At 45.3% G+C, this 13,852-nt stretch overlaps 1 protein-coding gene across 7 annotated transcripts in view; it reads right to left on the bottom strand.

Moving 5' to 3' along the window:
- enpp2 (ectonucleotide pyrophosphatase/phosphodiesterase 2) overlaps positions 1-13,852 on the bottom strand; it is a 76,078-nt gene that overhangs the window by 38,189 nt on the left and 24,037 nt on the right. For all 7 annotated transcript variants that reach the window (XR_016115438.1, XM_088999712.1, XM_088999714.1 and 4 more), the window contains 4 exons: positions 13,249-13,314; positions 2,775-2,847; positions 2,587-2,695; positions 2,348-2,473 (listed from right to left, as the gene is read on the bottom strand). Coding sequence is in view for 6 of the 7 variants with exons in the window: in XM_088999712.1 (XP_088855838.1) it covers positions 2,348-2,473; positions 2,587-2,695; positions 2,775-2,847; positions 13,249-13,314 (374 nt within the window). In the remaining variant the exon portion in view is untranslated. The remainder of the gene's footprint in view (positions 1-2,347; positions 2,474-2,586; positions 2,696-2,774; positions 2,848-13,248; positions 13,315-13,852) is intronic.

Raw genomic sequence — 13,852 nt, 5'->3', positions numbered from 1 at the left:
CGGGTTAACAACGGCCGCCATTGGTACTGTTGACCTTCAGGGTGCCAGTGGAAAATTGACTACTGTTGGGCGAAGAAGGAGAGGAGGGAGGTGTGCCCGGAGGAAAAGAGAGAAATGGAACGGCAAGAGTATAGAACTAAGAGTAGGAACTTTGAATGTAGGAACAATGACAGGTAAAGGTCGAGAGCTGGTTGACATGTTGCAGAGAATGAAGGTAGACATACTGTGTGTCCAGGAGACCAGGTGGAAAGGGAACAAGGCTAGAAGCTTAGGGTCTGGGTTTAAGTTGTTCTATCATGGTGAAGACAGAAAGAGAAATGGAGTTGGGGTTATCTTAAAAGAGGAGTTTGTTAGGAATGTCTTAGAAGTAAAAAGAGTATCACATAGAATGATAAGTCTGAAGCTAGAAATTAAAGGTGTGATGTTCAATGTTGTTTGTGGGTATGCCCCACAAGTAGGATGTGAGCTGGCGGAGAAGGAGATATTTTGGTTGGACTTTGATGAAGTCATACAGAACATCCCGAGAAGTGAGAGGGTTGTAGTTGGTGGAGACTTTAATGGACATGTTGGCGCAGGAAACAAAGATGATGAGGAAGTGATGGGCAGGTTTGGACTCCAGATGAGGAACGCTGAAGGATAGATGGTGGTTGACTTTGCTAAGAGAATGGAAATGGCTATTGTGAATATTTTCTTTGAGAAGAGACAGGAACATAGGGTGACCTATAAGAGTGGAGGCAGAAGTACACAGTAGTGGTTGGTGAGAGTGTAGCCAGACAGCATAGGTTGGTGGTGTGTAGGATGGCGCTGGCAGTGAGGAAGATGAAGAAACCAAAGGCTGAAGTGAGGACAAAATGGTGGAAGTTGAAAAAAGAAGAGTGTTGCATGACATTTAGGAAGGAGGTAAGACAAGAACTGGGTGCGCAAGAGGTCCTTCCAGATGACTGGCAAACTACAGCAAACATAATCAGAGGCATAGGTCGGAAAGTACTTGGTATATCAAGTGGAAGAAAGGTAGATAAGTAGACTTGGTGGTGGAATCGGGAGGTGCAGGAGTGTATACAGAGAAAGAGGTTAGCAAAGAAGTGGGACACTGAAAGGATGGACGAGAGCAGACAGCAGTACAAGGAGATGCAGTGCACTGTTAAAGTAAAGGTGGCAAAGGCCAAACAAGAGGCCTATGATGACTTGTATGCCCGGCTGGACAGCAAGGAAGGTGAGACTGATCTTTACAGGCTGGCGAGACAGAGAGACAAAGATGGTAAGGACCTGCAGCAGGTTGGGGTGATTAAGGATAGAGATGACAAAGTATTAACAGGTGCCAGTATTGTGATGGCAAGATGGAAAGAGTACTTTGAAGAATTCATGAATGAGGAAAATGAGAAGGAACAAAGAGTAGAAGACGTGACTGTTGTGGACCAAGACGTGGCAAACATTAGCAAGGATGAAGTGAGGAGGGCGCTGAAGAGGATGAAGGGGGGAAAGGCACTCGGGCCTGATGATTTACCAATCGAGGTATGGAAGTGTCTTGGAGAGGTGGCGGTGGTGTTCCTTACTGGGTTATTCAACAAGATCTTAGATGGCGAACAGATGCCTGAAGAATGGAGACGAAGTATACACGTGCCCATTTTTAAGAACAAAGGAGATGTGCAGAGTTGTACAACTACAGAGGAATAAAGTTGATGAGCCTTACAATGAAACTCTGGGAAAGAGTAGTTGAAGCCAGACTAATAGCAGATGAACAGATGAAAATGCAAGAACATCCAGCACAAACAATGGCAAGCCCTTAGTATTTTGGTTCACATGGTGAATTGATATGTCTGCAATGTCCCAGTTTTATGTTTGCTACCTTCAGAGAGGCAATGGATAAAGGTCCTATCAATAACTGACATGCAACAGTGTAACAACTGCACATGAGACATCAATCATTCACGGTTCACCAGCACCCTCGCCGCCTGGCATTTGATGGTACAAAAGATTTAACAGTCCACATGACCCCCTCACACTTTCCACATGTCATCAGAAGTGTTTCCCATACTTTCGCTACCTGTTTCAAGATAAGCATTTAATAACATTCATCATGCTGACCAAGGAATTCAGTATCATTTCCTTCTCTATAGCCAGCTAAACTCTAATTTGATTTGGGGAAACACAACTTTCAGTGACAATATCACCCACCATGTGAACTCAGTGTTCCAAAAGCCAGACTGCAGGCCATACTGCGACAGCATCCCGACTCAAAAACAAAGATAACGTATTTTTCAAGCATTTGTATCAGCGAACACAATTTTGTAATTTGATGATTTTTTTTCAGTTTTATTTAAAAAGAGGATGAATCGTTGCTTCTTACATTTTTGATTGTTGGGGAATCTTGGACGTATTCTGCCCAAGGATCCAGGAATAAGAATGATATCATCAACATTTGTCAAGTAATTGCTGAGGAACTCCGTTTGGCCACAATGGGCCTCTTCCATACCTAAAAAGATAAAGAGGAGTAGAAGTTTGCATCCTAAAATTCATATAATATACAGTTAAAATAAATGGAGCTCTCCCATTAATTATTCGTACTGCTGTGTAGTATACTCCTACCGTGATCTCCAACTATGATGATGTTGACACATCGGTGCAATTTCATCTGCTTAAGTCCATTCATGAGCTGACCTACTATTCTATCAATCAACCTAAGAGGATAATTCAACTGGAACACACAAAATGAGTGATGATTACACTGGTTTCGTTTGTTTGAAATAGTGCTGGAAAAAAACAAAGATACTCACTTCGATGCTGTTGGGTCCCATTTTATGTCCATATATGTCTGGCTGCTCAAAGTGCATAGCATAAACGTAGGGTCTAAGACAAGAGGAAACATTTAGACTGTTAGGCTATATAAAGAGTCTCTGCGTCTTTGTGTTGTCATGTTATTTGTTTTTTTTTTTGTGTGTTCTTTTGACTTCAAGACGAGTGGCTGCCTTTCCAGCAACTTTTTATTTTGTTTTTCTACTTTCATTCCTTTCATAACTTTTCAATTTCTCCACTGCGAGACTAATAAAGGCAAATCCATAAGGTGAATATTATATATATATATATATATATATATATATATTGTGATGTCACGAGAGGCTGTGTCCTGGAGGGCAAATACATCCCCCTAAGATGGCTCCATACAGAGAGAGTCTTGGCCCCACCTGGTTGTGTTACTTTGTGTAAGCGGGTTCGGTAAATGATACAACTTCTGGATAGAGTTGAGGTTCTTTATTAGGACAGCTGTGTTGGTTAGAGGGAGAAGGCAATTGACATGTGTCGCTCTCGTAGGCTCTCATCAGACTGACTCGGAGCAGCAGCGCGCATGCTCCTTTGATCTAAAGCCAGGCATCACTAGTAGAACATGCAAATACGATTTGCTCATATCATTACATCTCCCTTTCTTAATGGAATTCTTTACTTTTAACAAATGTAATGAATTTAATTATGTCAGTAATTAGCAACCTTAAACTTGAATAAAGTATTTCTAACTTTTGCAACAATAAATGAAACATTCACATCATTTTTTTTTCACCATGATCACTTAGAAAAACATGTTAAATGGTTTCAATCAGTCTCTCAGGTGGTATCACTTTCCTTGAGGATTTTCGGATAGCATGTCCTGGATTTAGAGGTGTTACAACAGTCTCTGTTACAGCCTCTGTTCGTTGACTTGCTATGGTTGGTTCTTTGAGAAGATCTCGGCGGTTTCTTCTTAAAACAGCACCTTCCTCTGTCTGAATGTTGTATGACCTTGGTTGGACCTGACGCAGAACAGTTCCTTTCTGTGACCATGTGTCTGTTTTGTCTTTGTACCGTACTTGGTCACCGGTGTGTAGTTCAGGTAGGTTCCGTGTTCCTCTGTCATGGTAGAACTTTTGTTTTTGTTTCTGTTGTTCTTTGATCTTCCTCACTTTCTCCCCTTCCTTTGTCTTCAGCAAGTTTTCCGGGATGGGTAAGTTGGATCTCAGCACGCGTCCCATGAGTAGCTGGGCCGGGGACATACCACACTCGAGCGGCGTTGTGCGATACACCAGCAAGCTCTGGTAGAAATCAGTTCCACTGTCTGTTGCCTTGTACATCAGTCTTTTCACAGTCTTGACAGAACTTTCCACCAAGCCATTGGATTGTGGAAAATGTGGACTTGAGGTTATGTGTTTAAAGTCCCACTCCTTTGCAAATTTTCTGAACTTCTCATTGGCGAATTGTGGACCGTTATCAGAAAACACTTGGTTTGCAATCCCGTTTCTAGCAAATATGGCCTTTATGCATGTTATCACTGCTTCTGCTGTTGTAGCTTGCAGTCTGCAAACTTCTGGATACAGGGAGTAGTAGTCTGTGACCAAAAGATAATCTTTACCTTGACACGAAAACAGGTCAGCACCCACCTTCTGGTATGGTCTTTCTGGTGCTTGGTTTGGGTGTAGTGGCTCTGCCGGTTGATTTGCTTGATATTTGAGGCAAATTGTACATCTCGACACTTGATCTGTGATGTCTTGATTCATTCTAGGCCAGAACATCAGTTGTCGTGCTCTTTTCTTGCACTTTTCAATTCCAAGATGTCCTTCATGGATCTTTTTGAGCATTTCACTTCTCAAAGTCTTTGGAATGACAATCTTACTGCCTTTGTATATGATGTCATCCACTACAGATAACTCCATCCTGTAGTTCCAATATTCTGCTGCGTCTGGTAAACAATTTTGTTTCACTTCGGGCCATCCATTTTTGATGATTTGTTTCAATTGTTTCAGTGTCTCATCCTTGTTTGTTTCCATCCGTATAATCTCCATCTTTGCATCTGCAACTGGCAATGCACTGGTGATCATGTGTACGTAAGCTTCAACTTCTTCATCCAGTTTAGCCTTCGAGTGCTCCTTCGGGTCAACAGCTCTGGATAGAGTGTCAGCTGTATACATCAGTTTTCCAGGGGTGTATGCGACCTTCAGTGAGTAACGTTGTAGCCTGATCATCATTCGCTGTATACGGAGTGGACAGTCATTTAGTGGCTTTTGAAACAATGCTATTAAGGGCTTGTGATCAGTCTCCACGCTGATTTCTTGTCCTGACACAAATTGATGAAATCTCTCACAGGCATACGTAATGCTGAGCAGTTCTTTTTCAATTTGTGCATAACGTGTTTCCGGATCCGTCATCGAACGCGATGCATATGCTACGGGTTGCCAGCCTTCATGTTTTTGTAGAAGTACTGCACCAAGCCCACTCTGTGATGCATCCGATGATATTTTGATTGGTTTTTCTGGATCATAGAATTTCAGTACTGGTTCCTCTGTGAGCAGCTTCCTCAGTTCATTCCATGCCTTCTCATGCTCATGATTCCATTGCCATTCTATCTTCTTCTCAGTTAGTTGTCTCAGTGGGGCCATCTTTTCTGACAGGTTGGGTATAAATTTTCCCATGAAAGTGATCATCCCATTAAACCGTTGCACATCTTTTTTGCATTGCGGCCTTGGCATGTTTTCTATAGCAGACACTTTTCGTGGGTCTGGTCTGATACCTTCACTGCTTAGGATATCTCCCAGAAATGTCAATTCTGTTGTACCTAGCTGACATTTCTCTTTATTCAGCTTCAGGTTTGCTTTTCTTGTTGCTTCTAGCACAGCTTTCAGTCTCTCGTCATGTTGAACTCTGGTGGCACCCCAAATGATGATGTCATCCATCGAGGTATCAACTCCTTCCAAGTGCTCATATATCATGTTGATTGTTTTGTGATAAACTTCAGGAGCTGAAGCAATTCCAAAAGGTAGTCTTAGGAATCTGTATCTTCCAAACGGAGTGTTGAAAGTACATAGTTTGGAACTTGGCTCATCCAGCTTCATTTGCCAAAATCCTGAAGAAGCATCCAGCTTGCTGAAATACTTTGCCTTTGAAAACTGTGCCATAATCTCTTCACGAGTAGGTAGCTTGAAGTGTTCTCTCTTGATGGCTCTGTTTAGATCTCTGGGATCCAGGCATATTCTGAGTTTTCCATTCTTTTTGTCCACGACAACAAGGGAACTGACCCAGTCAGTCGGCTCATCAATTTTCTTTATTACATGCTTGTTCTCCATGTTGTCCAATTCTGATTTTAGCTGCTTTTGAAGAGCAAACGGGACTTTCCTGCATGGATGTATGACTGGTGGCACACTTTTGTCCACTCTGATTGTGTGTTCTCCTGGTAGGCAGCCTAACCCTTGAAACAAGTCTTTGTACTGCTCCATCAGTTGATCATATGCTGTCTCTTTTTGTCTATCCACAACAAAAACTCTCTTCACTAGGTGTAGTCTCTCACATGCCAACAATCCTAGTAGACCCTGCACATCCCTTGGAACTATGATGAAAGATAGCTTATGTAATTGGCCTTTATGTGTCACATTCACAATGCATTTTCCTTTCATTGGTATGACTGAACCCGCATAAGCTGTTACTTTCATATTTGCTTTATGTATTTTTGGTCTCGGCCTGATCTTCATGAAATCAGTCTCTGAAATGACATTCACATTGGCTCCAGTATCCAATTTGAATTTTAGATGAATGTTGTTCACTTTCAGTGTAGTGATCCAATCTCTTTCTTCTCTTTCATCTTTTACAGCATTCACATAAAGTTCCTCCACTTCATAATGATCATCTACTGCATCTACCTTGCCTTTCATGTCTTGGTTCCTGCAGCAACGAGCATAGTGATTTGCTTTGTCGCAGTTTTTACATATTTTCCCATATGCTGGACATTGCTTTGGGGGATGTTGCGTACCACAACGAGTACAAGATTTTTGTTTGAGTATCCTATTTTTGTTGGGTTTTCTCACTCTTGCTTTGATCTCAGCAGTCTTGTTTTTGTTGAATCTGTGTGCATTTCTTTCCACTGCATCCACGTTGCAGCTAGAATCATTTAGCAACTCTTTAGCCTGTGATTTAACAGTCTCAGCGGCTCTACACAGTGCTAAGGCTTTTTCCAGGTCCAGATCTGATTCTCTGAGTAGCCTTTCTCTCAGTTTATTATCTGTAATGCCACACACTATTCTGTCTTTGATCAGTGATTCTGTTAATCCACCGAACTCACATGTCTTTGATCTGTTTCTCAGCTCATTTGCATATTGGTCAATAGTTTCTCCAACTGTCTGTACACATGTGAAGAATCTGTGCCTTTCAAACGTCACATTGCGTTTCGGAATGCAGTAAGCTTCAAACCTTTGCATTATTTTTGACAGCTTCATCTTGTCATCCTCAGCATCAAATGTGAAGTTATTGTAGACCTCTAGAGCTTCCTCTCCCACAACGTGCAAAAACATGGATGCTTTCATCTTTGAATGGCTTTCATCAGCTCCAATTGCAGACAAATACAGTTCAAAACGTTGCTTAAATCTCTTCCAATTTTCAGCCACGTTACCTGTTAGCTGCAGAGCTGTGGGTGGACGTAAAGCTTCCATTTCTGCCGTTTTCTGCCGTGGGTTGTGCTCAATGTCTTTCCTCCGTGGAATCTTTCGTTCCAAGTCCTTTTATCGTCCTCTTGTCTTCCAGACCAATTCTGACACCATGTGTTACTTTGTGTAAGCGGGTTCGGTAAATGATACAACTTCTGGATAGAGTTGAGGTTCTTTATTAGGACAGCTGTGTTGGTTAGAGGGAGAAGGCAATTGACATGTGTCGCTCTCGTAGGCTCTCATCAGACTGACTCGGAGCAGCAGCGCGCATGCTCCTTTGATCTAAAGCCAGGCATCACTAGTAGAACATGCAAATACGATTTGCTCATATCATTACACTGGTGGAGGGCAGCAATTAAACCCACACACCTGCGGCTGAGCAGGGCTCTTAAGGCAGGGAGCCTCTGAGTGTGCAGTTTGGGGAAAGACAAGCTCGATTGCTGTGCTCGGTGGAGAAGTTGATTGCTGCGTGGAACTCATTGCCAGTTGGGACCACACGACTGGACACTGGATTTGAACCTAGCTAAGGTGGCTAGGCTACATGACGAGGACATCAAGAGGGGTGAGGCCTAGAGACTCTTGTAAAGAACTCCGTCTTCAGTTTTACCTCAGAGGAGACTTTATTTGGATTTAAGTATCAGAAGAGACTTTATTTGGATTTAAGTAGCAGAAGAGACTTTATTTGGATTTAAGTATCAGAAGAGACTTTATTTTGATAAGTATTGGACGAGACACTATTCAAACCTTTGTTGCTTGTGAATTCCCCCTGGAACCCTTGATTAAAACCTTTTGTTTGTATCCAAACCTGTCGTCCATTGCACTTCTTGTCCTGTCCCGCTGAGAGCTAGCCTCTCATGGTATCACATATGGTGGAGGATGCGGGCACTGGACAAGCGTTAGTAAGTGCATGGACATTGATGGTTTGTGTTATGTTTTTTCTAAATTGAAAATATCCTCAATTACAAAAATGGAAGACATTTTGAAAACCCTGCTTGCAAGTCAGGAAGCCCAATATCAGGCCAATTTGGCTCTCCTGGAGGAGCAAAAGAGAGCCAATGAACTGAAGGCAGAGGAATTGCTCTTGCAAAAACAAATGGCCGCCAAGAACATGCCCCGGGTGAAGGCGGGTGATTTTTTAGCCAAGATGGGGGGGACGGATGATATTGAGGCGTACCTGCATACGTTTGAAGCAACAGCAACTCGAGAAAAGTGGCCCAAGCAGCAGTGGGTGGGATTGCTTGCACCCTTCCTGACAGGGGACTTGACCGCAGACAGAGCAGACAACTATGATTATTTAAAGCTGAAATTCTCAGCAGACATGGGCTCACCAAGTTCGGGATGGCACAGCGCTTCCACACCTGGACTTTCCAGCCAGACCAACCTCCACGGGCACAGATGCACGAATTGGCCCGCATCGCACGGAAGTGGCTGGAACCGGAAAGGAGCACGGCAGCTGAGGTGGTCGAGGCCATTGTCGTGGATCGCTACTTACGAGCCCTGCCCTATGAGGCAAAAAAGATCATCAGCCAGCAGTCGCTGACTACTGCCTGTCAAACAGTGGCAGCAGTGGAACAGTACCAGGCCACAGCGGAGATGCTGCGAACAACCAGGAAGGAAACCGGCAACACATCCCCACCCAGGACTGGAATGGCCCGCACAAAGGCGCCCAAGCTCCCCAACACAGCCAAGATAGTTCCAGGCGGTACCAGAAGCCCACCCAGGCAGTGGCAAATACCCGGGGGCACTAGGCCCAGACGATGCTACAGATGCGGAGAGACGGGACACATCCCACGGCAGTGTGGAAAACCAACAGAAGAGTCCATGCCGACCGCTGACTCTTCCAGTGCCCACCCTGCTCACTATGCCTCCCTCCTGGGGGGTAGTGGAAGCTCACTAGCAAGACCCCCCCACAGGATGTTGAAGCCCTGCTGGACTCCGGAAGCCTGGTCACCTTGGTGGATCCAACCAGGTTGTCTCCAGAGAAAACCCTCCCAGTCTCCTGTGTCCACGGAGACTGGGAGGGTTTTCACGCCATGAAAACTGTACAAGTCTTAGAGGGTGTAGTACTGGGGGAGAGGACGAGTCCCACATACCCCCATTTTGCTGTTGACCGTGGGTTAATATACCAGGTAACGAAGCAAAATGGTGAAGTACGTGAACAACTTCTCGTACCACAGCCACACCGAGCTACAGTCCTGGACTTGGCACACACACACCTGCTAGGGGGACACCTAGGGGTAGAAAAGACGAAGGAGAGAATCTTGCAGCGGTTCTTCTGGCCAGGGGTGCACAAGGATGTGGAGAACTATTGTCGTTCTTGCCCGGAGTGCCAACAGGTGGCGCCAAAGCCCACATACAGAAACCCGCTCATTCCCTTACCAATCATTGAGACCCCTTTTCAGAGGCTTGGGCTGGATATAGTTGGACCTCTACCAAAAAGTGCTAGGGGACACCAATATATTTTAGTTATGGTTGATTATGCCACTCGGTTTCCAGAGGCTGTTCCCCTCAGAAAGGCTACCACTAGACAGATTGCTAAGGAACTATTTGCTCTCACCAGCCGGGTGGGAATCCCAAAGGAGATACTGACAGACCAAGGAAGCCCCTTTATGCCCAAGGTCATGAAGGACCTATGTGCCCTGCTCAAAGTCAAGCAACTGAGGACCTCCATCTACCACCCACAAACGGATGGGTTGGTAGACGGTTCAACAAGACCCTCAAGGCCAGGATGAGGAAAGTGATCCAAGAAGATGGCCGAAACTGGGATCAACTGCTGCCGTATTTGCTGTTTGCCGTGAGGGAGGTACCAAAGTCTTCTACTGGTTTTTCACCCCTTGAGCTGTTGTACTCTTACAGACCCCGGGGACTGCTGGATGTCGCCAAAGAGGCTTGGGAAGAGCAGCCGTGCCCACAACGTACCCTCATCGAGCATGTGGGAGACATGAGAGAAAGAATGAAGGCCATTTATCCTATAGTGCGAGAACACATGGAAGCGGCCCAACGACAGCATCAAGCCTCCTACAATAGACCTGCCCAGCCTCGAGAGTTCAAGCCAAGGGACAGAGTGCTCGTCTTGGTGCCTACGGTGGAGTGCAAATTCCTGGCATCCTGGCAGGGGCCCTTTGAGGTCATCGAACGCATGGGGGAGGTAAACTACAAGGTGAGGCAACCTGGTAAGAGGATACCTGAGCAGATTTACCACGTTAACCTCCTAAAGAAATGGCATGCCAGAGAGGCGCTGTTCAGCTGTCTCCCCCCCAGCAAAGCTAAGGAACCGGCAAGAGAAGAAGTCCAGATGGGTCCAAGTTTGTCCCCACACCAACGCCAGCTGACGCTCGAATTGGTCGATCGTAATCAAGACGTCTTCTCCTCCATACCTGGGCACACAGAGGTGGTGCAACATGAGATACGCACAACACCTGGAAAAACAGTACACCAGCGTCCCTACCGTGTGCCGGAGGCCCGTAAGGTCGCGATTCAGGAGGAGATAAGGAAGATGCTGGAACTTGGTGTCATTGAGGAGTCCCAAAGTGCCTGGGCAAGCCCGATCGTGTTGGTTCCCAAGTCAGACGGGTCAATACGATTCTGCAATGACTATCGGAAGTTGAATGAGGTGTCTGAATTTGATGCGTATCCGATGCCTCGTGTTGATGATCTTATTGAATCCCTTGGACAGGCACGCTTCATCACCACTCTCGACCTCACAAAGGGTTATTGGCAGGTGCCCCTGACCCCAGCATCAAAGGAGAAGACAGCCTTCGCCACACCTGAGGGACTCTACCAATACACCAGGCTCCCGTTTGGTCTCCATGAAGCACCCGCCACGTTTCAGCGCCTAATGGACCGGATTCTCACCCCCCACAAGAGATACGCAGCAGCATACTTAGATGATGTCGTCATACAGAGTCCCGACTGGGAGAGTCACTTACCCCGAGTGCAAGCTGTGATTGACTCCCTCAGGAAAGCAGGTCTCACAGCGAACCCGAAAAAGTGCAGGTTGGCATTTGGCGAGACCAACTACCTGGGCTACACTATAGGACGGGGGCTGGTGAAGCCTCAAGAAGCAAAACTACGGGCTATACAAGATTGGCCCCAACCCCTTACCAAGAAGCAGGTGAGGTCGTTCTTAGGCATGGCTGGCTACTATAGTCGCTTTATCGCGGACTTTGCTACTATAGCAGCCCCCATGACAGAATTGACGACCAAAAAACACTCCCGATTGGTAAAATGGAGCCCAGAGGCCGAAATGGCCTTCGCCAATCTAAAACAGGCGCTATGTTCCAGTCCGATCCTGGTGGCACCAGACTTCAGCAAGGACTTCATTGTCCAAGCTGATGCATCAGAAGTTGGTCTGGGGGCTGTACTCTCGCAAGTACATGGAGGAGAGGAACATCCCATCCTGTACCTTAGCAGGAAGCTGTTGCCCAGGGAAAAGAACTATTCCACAGTGGAGAAGGAGTGCCTTGCCATTACATGGGCTTTGGAGTCATTACGCTTCTATCTCCTGGGAAGACGTTTCACAGTGATCTCTGATCATGCTCCTCTCCAATGGATGGCCAGGAACAAGGAGACCAACAGCAGAGTAACCAGGTGGTTCTTAAGTCTGCAAGCCTTTAACTTCTCGGTTGTCCACAGGGCTGGCAAGCGCCAAGGCAATGCGGATGCTCTCTCCCGAAGGGAGGCCTTCCTGGCCTGTTTCGCATCCTTCACCCCGCCGAGGGCGTCGGTCTCAAGGGGGGGGGGGATGTGTGATGTCACGAGAGGCTGTGTCCTGGAGGGCAAATACATCCCCCTAAGATGGCTCCACCCAGAGAGAGTCTTGGCCCCACCTGGTGGAGGGCAGCAATTAAACCCACACACCTGCGGCTGATCAGGGTTTGATTGGAAAGCAGGGCTCTTAAGGCAGGGAGCCTCTGAGTGTGCAGTTTGGGGAAAGACAAGCTCGATTGCTGTGCTCGGTGGAGAAGTTGATTGCTGCGTGGAACTCATTGCCAGTTGGGACCACACGACTGGACACTGGATTTGAACCAAGCTAAGGTGGCTAGGCTACATGACGAGGACGTCAAGAGGGGTGAGGCCTAGAGACTCTTGTAAAAAACTCCGTCTTCAGTTTTACCTCAAAAGATACTTTATTTGGATTTAAGTATCAGAAGAGACTTTATTTGGATTTAAGTAGCAGAAGAGACTTTATTTGGATTTAAGTATCAGAAAAGACTTTATTTTGATAAGTATTGGAAGAGACACTATTCAAACCTTTGTTGCTTGTGAATTCCCCCTGGAACCTTTGATTAAAACCTTTTGTTTGTATCCAAACCTGTCGTCCATTGCACTTCTTGTCCTGTCCCGCTGAGAGCTAGCCTCTCATGGTATCACAATATATATATACACACACATATGAGAATGGGAAGGGATAGTTGTTACTGTTACCCGTGTTCTTGCCTCATGGCTACGCTAGTGAAAGCAAAATTTGGACAAAAAGGGGAATACACATATTAGCTGAAAAACATGTTCGACCTCTAGCATGGTGTAGTCTCGGCTAGTTTAGCTGTTGTCGTAGTTCAAGGCTTTTTCTCTCTGTTACGTAGGTTGCGTCTGCACTGATCGGTTAAAACCAAAAGAAGAGCGTGTGCGCACATGTTCGCGGTGAGGCAAAGACAGCAGGGAATAAGCCATGTCTGAAAAATGGATTGGTTCATAATTGTCATCCTCGAGGGACTTTAGAAATGGCTACCTTCCGTCTTTATACAGATTAAACATGATTAAAAATTCAAGTACTGGGAAAAAAAAGAAAAGACAAAGAAAGAAACTTCACCTCTCTACTTCAGGGAGCTGGAGCCACTGTAACATGGCCAGTATCCGCCGTTCCAGTGGGATTGTGCTGTCAATGAACAATTAAATTACACTTAGAAGCAGTCTGACTTTAGTTTCATATTGCCATTTAAATATAGAAAGAATATTTTATATGATGAACATTTTACAGCTGACTGAATAGTGAGATATCGATTTAATGCAGACATTTCTGCCCAATGTGCCACTGTTGATCGCACCCTACTTTAGGGGTATTTACAATAGAAAGGCTCACATGCAGTTCGGATGGCAACAGTACCAGACAACTTTTCAGCCATCTATTGAATACCAGGAAAAAAAGTGAACACACTCATGCAGAAGCTTCTGCCACCCATACACACGCAAACATATGGACTTGATGTGCCAAACTACTCACAATACTTGAACCTACATGCCTTAACACGCAGCAATACGCAATCACAATATCATCGACCTATTATATTCCTGTGATTGATTTCTTGTGTCCGAATAAACGTACAACACATTTATGTAAGTATGATGTATAAACTCAACCTTTTTATTCAATATAAATATGTAAGTGTTTATGTGGGGTAAAACTAACCTACTGA

This window comes from Hippocampus bargibanti, linkage group LG06 (assembly GCF_051943395.1).
Source record: "Hippocampus bargibanti isolate YZ-2025 linkage group LG06, ASM5194339v1, whole genome shotgun sequence".
Classification (NCBI taxonomy): Eukaryota; Metazoa; Chordata; class Actinopteri; order Syngnathiformes; family Syngnathidae; genus Hippocampus; species Hippocampus bargibanti.
Note: the sequence above shows the minus strand (reverse complement) of the source record. Positions and strands in the feature narration are given on the sequence as shown.